General features: G+C 52.0%; 2 protein-coding genes across 2 annotated transcripts; both read left to right on the forward strand.

Moving 5' to 3' along the window:
- Positions 1 to 69: 69 nt before the first annotated feature.
- On the forward strand, positions 70 to 2804 carry PFDN5 (prefoldin subunit 5). Its single transcript, XM_047866757.1, has 6 exons — positions 70 to 175; positions 378 to 480; positions 764 to 795; positions 1941 to 2015; positions 2130 to 2235; positions 2600 to 2804. Exons 1-6 carry the CDS (start codon positions 104 to 106, stop codon positions 2674 to 2676), a joined length of 465 nt encoding a protein of 154 aa, XP_047722713.1. The 5' UTR covers positions 70 to 103; the 3' UTR covers positions 2677 to 2804.
- A 224-nt stretch (positions 2805 to 3028) lies between these two features.
- MYG1 (MYG1 exonuclease) lies at positions 3029 to 9179 on the forward strand. Its single transcript, XM_047866756.1, has 7 exons — positions 3029 to 3301; positions 3400 to 3512; positions 6209 to 6368; positions 8098 to 8250; positions 8389 to 8511; positions 8626 to 8807; positions 8963 to 9179. Exons 1-7 carry the CDS (start codon positions 3080 to 3082, stop codon positions 9156 to 9158), a joined length of 1149 nt encoding a protein of 382 aa, XP_047722712.1. The 5' UTR covers positions 3029 to 3079; the 3' UTR covers positions 9159 to 9179.
- Positions 9180 to 9279: the final 100 nt, after the last annotated feature.

Raw genomic sequence — 9279 nt, forward strand, 5'->3', positions numbered from 1 at the left:
TCGGCGCAGCGAGGCCTCCAGGCGCATCCATCGAGATGCGCAGAGGGCGGCTAGAGCGTTGCTTGCCGAGGCGGCTTCCGCTTCGTTAGTCCTCCTTCCCAACATGGCGCAGTCAGTTAACATCACCGAGCTGAACCTGCCACAGCTAGAGATGCTCAAGAACCAGCTGGACCAGGTGAGGACGGGCGGCTGACACCCCTTTCCCGCCTCACATCCCTTTTGCCCACGCGTACTCTCTCGCCCCCATTCCTCCCCCCTTTGGAATGCTTGCCTTCCCCTGCGAAACCCCCACACCATCCCAGGATAAGCCCCCTTTCCGGCAGTGCTTCCCCTCTTTCTCCACCTCCCAGACTGACCCTGTCTCCCGTCCTCCCTAGGAAGTGGAGTTCTTGTCCACGTCCATTGCCCAGCTCAAGGTGGTACAGACCAAGTATGTGGAAGCCAAGGACTGTCTGAACGTGCTGAACAAGAACAACGAGGGTATGGGGTAGGCGCGTGAAGGCGACATGGGGGATGTGGTGAGCCGGCTACTCTCGCCCCGCCTTCTAATCCAGTTGTCCTTACCTGAGAAGAGAAAGCAATCCACTACGTATTGTATGCCGCTATGTGAGCCCTTTGCATGTTGCCTGCCTAGAATTGAAATGTACGGGACATTCCTCTGCTCCTGTTGTCCCTGTTTCTTACTATCTCTGTGCTGTGCCGTATTGGAACTCCCTTTAACGTCTTAACCTTCCCTGCTTGTTTGTCTTAATTGCTTTCACAGGGAAAGAATTACTCGTCCCACTGACGAGTTCTGTATCCTTTCGACAGAAACTGCTACCCTGCTGTCTCTTTTTCTCTCTCACCTGTCTCTCTCTCGAGGGAAAAAAAAAAAAAAAAAAAAAAAAAAAGGTGGGATTAGTTTTGATTACTGCAGAGTGTCCCCATGATTCTGAGAACACTCTTATTATACACACTTTATACCTCTCCTAGCCTGGGGCCAATATCCAGCTAATGCTTTGTGAGCACAAAGGCATGTGTAGAATTGAGGTGTGATTATTTCCCTTTGCTGTTTGAGAATATCGTCTAATGTGAAGACAAAACAGGTGTGTTTACACTTTGACTAATAACTTAGAAGACATAAACAATAGAAGGATAGGATATAGAAACAAGGGGGTCGGCTCTGTGTGTGAATCCTCAATTTTGGTTTAACAGTGGCTATTTCCAAACTGTTGTTAGTAAGAAATCTGGATTGTTTTACTTGAATGAGTGAGTTGTGACAGTAGGGCACCTGGAAGCTGAGAACTGACAGGCTGAAAAGAAAACAACAGAAGTAGTGTCATAGGGATTGGCCACTTAGCATTAAGTCTGTCAGGAATTAGCTAGTGATTTTGTGATTGGGGCTGTTGAGGGAAAGTGGTCTGGCTATTTTTTTTTTAATGTTTTATTTTTTTTATTTTTGAGAGTGAGAGAGAGTCTGAGCAGGGGAGGGGCAGAGAGAGAGAAGGAAACAGAATCCAAAGCAGGCTCCAGGTTTGAGCCGTCAGCACAGAGTCTGACGCAGGGGCTTGAACCCATGAACCGTGAGATCAAAATCTGAGTGGAAGTTGGACCTTTAACTGACTGAACCACCCAGGTGCCCTGAGGCTGGCTTTTCACTTTTACTACTCCACAGCAGTAGGAAAACACTGTATGTAGTCCTTCTAGAGGGGCTAGTGGGAAGAGTTATAAGAACTGCTTGGAGAATGGGAGGGCCAGAGGGTGTTTCCAGCATATGTCCTTTCTCCATAAGGCACCGAGTTCTCTGTCCCTCCCCATCTGGAGTGTATAGGTATAGTTCTGAGGCCTCCAGATCCTTCAGTCCTTGTGCCTTGTAGCTTTTTAGAAAAGGCCAAGCAGGTTAGCTGACAGGGAATCATGACTCCTGCTGGGCTAGTTTTCCCTTAATCCTTACTTCTCAGATGTATGTCCCGGGGAAGCTACATGATGTGGAACATGTCCTCATCGATGTGGGAACAGGCTACTATGTAGAAAAGGTGAGTGGAAGTTACCACGTGGATGCCTCTCTGAGCAGAGAAGGGAAGTTTAGGGGATGAGCTAGAGTGCAGCATGGGGTCTCCTCTTAGCCCTTCATTCACCTGGCCTTGCAGACAGCTGAGGATGCCAAGGACTTTTTCAAGAGGAAGATAGACTTCCTCACCAAGCAAATGGAGAAAATCCAGCCAGCTCTGCAGGAGAAGCATGCCATGAAACAGGGTAAGTGTCATGGCACTTACTGTCTGGGGGTCAGTGTTTGTTTAAAAGCTCCCCAGGTAATTCCGTTACACAGAATTGAGAAGCACTCTTCTAAAGGCAAAACTCTCATCCACAGTATAATTTTCTGGTTATGTTTGAATCATTTAGGACTGTATTTTGTTCATTTTTATGTCCCGGTGGTTATCATATTTAGACACATTGTAGACTCTAAATTTGTGTGTGTCCCCCAGTGAATCACTGTGTTAAAAGTTTTATTAACTGTACTTGGTTGTCCACCTGTCCTTAATTTTTTTCTCACTTCCTGAACTCTGGGTTCTCCCCTCTAGCTCCAGACCAGGGTCTGAACGCTTCTTTTTTTCCACAGCTGTCATGGAGATGATGAGCCAGAAGATTCAGCAGCTCACAGCCCTGGGGGCAACTCAGGCTACTGCCAAGGCCTGAGAGCTTGTATCAGAAATGGGACAGAGGGACCCTGCTTCAAGGAGCCTGGGACTTTGTGGGCGTGGCTTCCTGGGGTCAAGGAAGGGAAGGGTCTTATTCATGCTAATAAATGTGCCAGCTGGGCAGAATGTTGGTCTTTTCTTGCATTAAGCAAAGGACTGGTGGTGAGACCGGAGGGCGGTGGTCGAGACGCTGTGCCCCTCCCTAGAGCCAGCTCTGTAGGGATGGGGCGGTGCTTATCTAGGAGGCTCCACCCTGAGCCTCTCGGGGCGTTGGGGAGAAGTGCCGAGCGGACCTGGACATTGCGGACGGTTGCCATGGGAACCGCCCAGCGGAAATGGAACTGAGCGGGCTCTTCCTCTTCCGGGTTGGCGACCCGCCTCCCCACGGGGCGGGAGGCTGCATGGGCCACCGCTCCCTGTGTGGTCTTCTGCCTCTGCTGCTGCTGCTGCGGCCGCCACCCTCCCGGGCCGGGCCCCGGACGCTCAGCCTGGAGTCCGTCCCGCCGTCCAAGCGACCCCGCAGCAGCCGCATGGCACCGCCCCGGATCGGGACGCACAACGGCACTTTCCACTGCGATGAGGCCCTGGCGTGCGCCTTGCTGCGCCTCCTGCCCGAGTACCGGGTACGGTCGGCCGAACGTGCCTCCGGCGCGGGCCGCGCCCGTGCGCCCCTCCTCCCTCACGACCCCAGCCGCCCCCTCACCTCCTGTGTTCCCTGCAGGACGCAGAGATCGTGCGGACCCGGGACCCCGAAAAACTGGCCGCCTGTGACATCGTGGTAGACGTGGGTGGCGAGTACGACCCGCAGAGACACCGATATGACCATCACCAGAGGTGAGCTCCCAGATACTATTTCTTGAACTCCTTTGACTTCGGCTCTCCTCCGCTCCGAGGCAGCAGCCGCCGCGGTGGTCTGGCCCGCGTCAGCGAAGGGGACCGCCTCATCCTTGAAAGCCAACCCCCGAGTCCCGCGGGACGCCAGCCCGCCAGCCCTCCGCCCGCTCTGCACCCGTCCATCCTGCTTCGGGCCTCCCCTGGCTCCCGGGCCGGCCTCTGGCCCCTCGCGACCGGCCGCCTTCCTCCGCTCAGCCAGGCTTTCCTCTCACTGGCGCCGTCCTCGCCCCCTTCAGCACCCCAGCCCAGGGTCGTCCTTTCACGTGTCCGTGCCGCTTCAGACAGCTGGGCCCACGCGGTGGCGGTGGTTGGTGGCCGCTCAGACGTGTGTGGTCTTCCTCTTCATTTATACTCCTCCACTGGGAAGTCTTTCTTTTCCGAGGCCAGCCCATCGTCCGCAGGACCGTTCCAGCCCTTTTCCCCTCTCCTCAAGGCCCTGCCTCCTCCAGCTCCCCCGGGAAAAGCTCTCCCACTTTTCCAAGGAAATTGAGCCTCTGCGGGCACACCCTCAGATTCCCACTCCCAGGCATCCTCAGCTCCCTCCGTCCTGTTCAGGAAACTCATTCCCTTCTCTTCGCCCCTTTCCAGATGTTATTACTTTTAACTCTGGGGGCTCACACCGCCATTCTCCAGAACCCCAGCCCTTCTGCTGCTTTTTGCCCACCCCTCCCCTCTCCCGCCTGGAAATCAAAGGAGTAACCGAAAAACAAAACCCTCCTTCATATACACCACACTGTTGAAAGTGGTGATCTCCGAGAGATTATGAGGATGTTTTATTTTAATTCTCTTTAAGTATTTCTCTCCCTCGCTTCCTTCCCAAGTGTACATGTTACATTCATAAATGATGTGGTGTGGGAACCCTCTATTTATAGCCTCATCTCCTCCCCTCCCTTCAAAGCCTGTCTTCAAAAGAAGAGCGGATCCTGGCTCCACCTCCCTTCCAGTTCATTCCATTCATTCATTTAGCTGGTCCTCTCCCAGTCTCTCCACTGGCAGTGCTCATGGAAAGGGCACCAGTGACCTCACCACCAAACTCAGGTTGCTGGCTGAAGGTCTCACTTCAGTTGACCTCTTTGGGACATTTGACAGTATTGACTAATTTATTTTTTCTCATGATTTTATGTACTTTTTTTAAAACTATGCAGCGTTCGATACATAAAAGAATGTACGTTTTCAGAATATAAAACCTGTAATGAACACCTAAGAACCAATCTCCCAACCTAAGAACTAGAACATTACCATTACCTTTGCATCTGTGCCAAGTACTTCTTCCCTGTCCCATCCCCCTGTGTCCCCAGAAGTAAGCAGTATCCTTAATTTTGTGTCCATCTTGCCCTTGATCTGCCGTGTAGTTCAGCACATGTCTGTTTTCCATCAACAATTTAGTTTTGCTTCTTTTTGAACTTTTATCTGAGGGAGTTACTATGTTAGTCTTTATACCTTATGGACATTTTATAAATATTTTTGTACTTACCCACTATTTAATAATAACACTAAAACAAAAAATGAGCTCCCTAGGGGATTATGATGGACTGGTAGTTAGAAATTACAGCTATGGTTGGTTTCTGTTTCCCTGAGAACTGCCCTACCTTTTCCCTATTCTCTGTGCCACTGAGAATTCAAATTTCTGCCTTCCTCACTCACCTACACCGCTGCAGGTAATCTTGCGTATATATATATTTTTTTGTCTGCCAGCCAGCACAGTGCTCTAACAGGCACTTATCCACTAAAGTCTCTCAGTGGCTCCCCACTACGTATACATCAAGTCCAAGCTCCAAAATACGGCGGACAGGGCCTGCTATGATTTGGCCCCTGCTGACCCTTCCAGCTTTATTTTTTGCCACTCCTCGCATCCAAGCTTGCCTTTCTTGCAGTTCCATGAAAAGATCTCTCAGCCATTGTACATGTTGTTCCATCTGCCTGGAACGCCTTTTCTCCTTCACTCTTTGGCTGGCGACACCTATTGATTCATCTTTTGGCCTGAACACACTCCCTCCCCCTTCCCTCCTTATCGTTGTTTATAACCTAGCTAGAGCATTCACTTGGTCGTTTGTGTGCTTGTCTACCTTTTTTTTTTTTTTTTTTTAATTTTTTTTTAACGTTTATTTTTGAGACAGAGAGAGACAGAGCATGAACGAGGGAGGGTCAGAAAGAGGGAGACACAGAATCTGAAACAGGCTCCAGGCTCTGAGCTGTCAGCACAGAGCCCGACGCGGGGCTCGAACTCACGGTCTGCGAGATCATGACCTGAGCCGAGGTCGGCCACTTAACCGACTGAGCCACCCAGGCGCCCCGCTTGTCTACCTTTAATAGATGAACTTGAAGGCAGGGACGTTGTCTTAGGTCTTTTTTTTTTTTTTTTTTTTTTTTTTGTAATCCCTAACGTCTAACACACAAAGCCTGGCATGTAGTAAACATTCAGTAATCCATTGTTGAATGCATGTATGAATGGGGACTCCAAGCTGACGTCCATGTTGAACCCCAAGGAAAAGCTGAAGCCTTCACAGCTGGGCTTCCTCCTCCCAACTCCTGACTATTCTCCAGCATCCTCACCCACTCGTGTGTGCACGTGCACACACACACTGTGGGTTTCCTGGGGCAGCTCTGCCTCAGCCCCACCTCCCTGTGCTCCTCAGATCTTTCACAGAGACCATGAGCTCCCTGTCTCCTGGGAAGCCGTGGCAGACCAAGCTGAGCAGTGCGGGACTCATCTATCTGCACTTCGGGCACAAGCTGCTGGCCCAGTTGCTGGGCACTAACGAAGAGGACAGCATGGTGGGCACCATCTATGACAAGGTGGGGACCCGAGGACAGAGATGACCCATATATGCATCTCCACCGGCTGGGAGTGGGCCTCACGCAGGACTGGGCCTCAGGTCAGGAATCCTGGCCCAGAGCTAGCCCAGCACCCTCTCCCTCAAGCTCATCTTCTCACAAGGAGATGGTCAGTCTCTCTCATCTCTGTCGTGGGGCAGTTGTGAGAAGTGGATGAGGTGGTGTTTGGAGAAGGGCTTTGAAAACTGTAAAGCAGCATTTCCTGGTCCTTTTCTTGACCTGACATGCATTAACAACTTGGTAATAGAGGTGGCTGCTTACGTTTGGAAGCATTAAGGCTTAGAGGTTCTGGCTGCCCTGAAGGAGGGTCGGGGGCAGATCTCGGACGCATGGATTGGGAAGCTCAGCTGGGAAGGGTTTTGATTACGAAAACTTCTGCAGGTTCCATCAGCACCCCCTGCAAGCAGCTCCACACGTTCCTGCTGCGGGGAGGGGATGGGGCCACTCACCCTGGCACACGTGTCACATCAAACAGGGATTCTGAGGACACCTACTTGACCCCACTCCCATGAAGCTCACAAGTCAAACTTCAGGAGTGCCTGGGTGGCTTAGTCAGGTGGGCGGCATACTCTTGATTTTGGCTCAGGTCATGATTTCACGGTTCATGAGATTGAACGCCGAGTCGAGTTCTGTTTTGAGCTTGGAGCCTGCCTGGGATTCTCTTCCTCTCTGCCCGTCCCCTACTCGTGCATGTGCACTCCCTCTCTCAAAATAAATACATTTAAAAACATAAGTCAAACCTCAGATTTAGTCAGCTCTGGTCGTTGCAGAGGCCATTGAGTTCATTTCTGTCTCCACTTGCCTGTCATCTGCCCCTGTGACACAGGAGGAGTATGATCCAAAGAAGTGAAGAAATATAAATGGTTGAACTGGAGCTTTTGGAATACTAAGGTTTTCAGACTGCTGGAGTCCGTTTTCCCTTTTGCTGAGGAGTTTCTAAGCAATTAAAGGAGGTTGTACCAAGTTTTAACTGAGCATCATGTTGGGGTCCAGACCAAGAGGTGCTGGGCACAGAGGAGTTTATCGGCTCTCCCCAAGAACAGCACTTTTCTGCAAACCGCAGACATATTGATATTGTAGGCCTGTGTCGTCGGGCAGTTTTGCTTTAAGCATTGATACCGCATATCATTTCTACCCCCCAGGCTCCTGAGGCCCTGCCCTGCCATTTCTGCAGGCTCAAGAGGTACAGCACATGGCACATTCTGGGCTTCCCTGGAACCACATCCCAGCTTGTGTCTCCTCCAGCTGTCTCTCTACCTGACTTGTGTTTGGCCAGACCCCTCTGTACCTCACTCACCAGGTCACTGAAGAGCCCATTCGGCCTCCCTGGAGACTCACCCACTCTCAGCCAGAGATCCATCCACTTCCACAGAGCCCCTCATGGAACTTGTTCTGAAGTCAGCAGCCCCCACCCCACACACACTGGCCTTGACTCAGGCTCCGCACAGTAGCGGAGGGAGTGCTGGATTAGAAGTCAGGTGATCAGAATTCCAGCCCCAGCACTGTTAGCTTGACCTTAAGCCGCTGAACTCCCCAGTTCCCCCTTTCTTCGTCCAATGAATGCCGAGAGGCTTCACGGGACTGTTGTGAAGATTCAATGAAAGAGTGTGTGTGCGCATACTTTGAAACCTAGACAACTGTATGCGAGTGGTAGGTACCCTCAAGAGCATTTCTCCCGCTGCTGCCTTAGATGTACGAGAACTTCGTGGAGGAGGTGGATGCAGTGGACAATGGGATCTCCCAGTGGGAGGAGGGAGAGCCTAGATATGTGCTGACCACCACACTGAGCGCCCGGGTTGCTCGGCTTAATCCTACCTGGAACCAGCCCAACCAAGACACTGAGGTAAGGAGAGCCCCAGGGGAAGGGACTGTGAGGCAAGTAAGTGCTTCGGGGGAGGAAATGAGAGTGGTTGCCTCTTCCAGTCTTAGCAAAGTCAAAAGTTGGGGCCGGCACCATGGTTCTGATTCCCACGATTCCCAGGCTGGTTTCAAGCGTGCAATGGATCTAGTTCGAGAGGAGTTTCTGCAGAGAGTGGGCTTCTACCAGCACAGCTGGCTGCCAGCCCGGGCCTTGGTGGAAGAGGCCCTGGCCCAGCGATTCCAGGTACAGGCCTGGGAGGAGGCACTGTGGTTCACGAATTGGTGATTGCTGGTAGGCTGCCGGTCGGCAGGGGCTCCCACTTTCATCCTGAACCTTCCAACCATGCCTCCCTTTCAGGTGGACCCAAGTGGGGAGATAGTAGAACTGGCCAAAGGTGGATGCCCCTGGAAGGAGCACCTCTACCACCTGGAATCTGGGCTGTCCCCTCCGGTGACCATCGCCTTTGTTATCTACACTGACCAGGCTGGACAGTGGCGGGTACAGTGTGTGCCCAAGGAGCCCCACTCATTCCAGAGCCGGTAAGGCCCTTAGAGGACCGCCCTGCAGACCTTCAGGTCTGTTTCAGCCCTTTATCAGAGGGAGCCACTAACCTTGGCCTCTTCTGTGCTCCCTCTCTCTCTTCCTCAAGGCCTCCATTTGCTCCCACCAATTTCCTCTTTCTGCTCACTTGTAGGCTGCCCCTGCCAGAGCCATGGCGGGGACTTCGGGATGAGGCCCTGGACCAGGTCAGTGGGATTCCTGGCTGCATCTTTGTCCACACCAGCGGTTTCATTGGTGGGCACCACACCCGAGAGGGTGCCTTGAGCATGGCCCGTGCCACCCTGGCCCAGCGCCCAGTGCCGATGAGTCCCACAAATCCCCTACCCTAATAAAATGCCATCTGTCTCATATTGATCAAGTCCTTGCCCCATTATTGCCCTGCACCCTTTTGGGAACCTGCTGAAATTTGGGAAAAGTGAAATGTTTATTATATGCCAAAGTCCATGGTAG

Source organism: Prionailurus viverrinus, chromosome B4, assembly GCF_022837055.1.
Source record: "Prionailurus viverrinus isolate Anna chromosome B4, UM_Priviv_1.0, whole genome shotgun sequence".
In the NCBI taxonomy this organism is placed as follows: Eukaryota; Metazoa; Chordata; class Mammalia; order Carnivora; family Felidae; genus Prionailurus; species Prionailurus viverrinus.

Excerpts from the sequence above, each read along its gene's own strand:
- PFDN5 (XM_047866757.1), top strand. The coding sequence starts at position 104 with ATGGCGCAGTCAGTTAACATCACCGAGCTGAACCTGCCACAGCTAGAG. Across the intron at positions 176-377 it reads TCAAGAACCAGCTGGACCAG|GAAGTGGAGTTCTTGTCCAC; the intron begins GTGAGGACGGGC and ends CGTCCTCCCTAG. Across the intron at positions 2,236-2,599 it reads GAAGCATGCCATGAAACAGG|CTGTCATGGAGATGATGAGC; the intron begins GTAAGTGTCATG and ends TTTTTTCCACAG.
- MYG1 (XM_047866756.1), top strand. The coding sequence starts at position 3,080 with ATGGGCCACCGCTCCCTGTGTGGTCTTCTGCCTCTGCTGCTGCTGCTG. Across the intron at positions 3,302-3,399 it reads GCCTCCTGCCCGAGTACCGG|GACGCAGAGATCGTGCGGAC; the intron begins GTACGGTCGGCC and ends TGTTCCCTGCAG. Across the intron at positions 8,808-8,962 it reads CCCCACTCATTCCAGAGCCG|GCTGCCCCTGCCAGAGCCAT; the intron begins GTAAGGCCCTTA and ends GCTCACTTGTAG.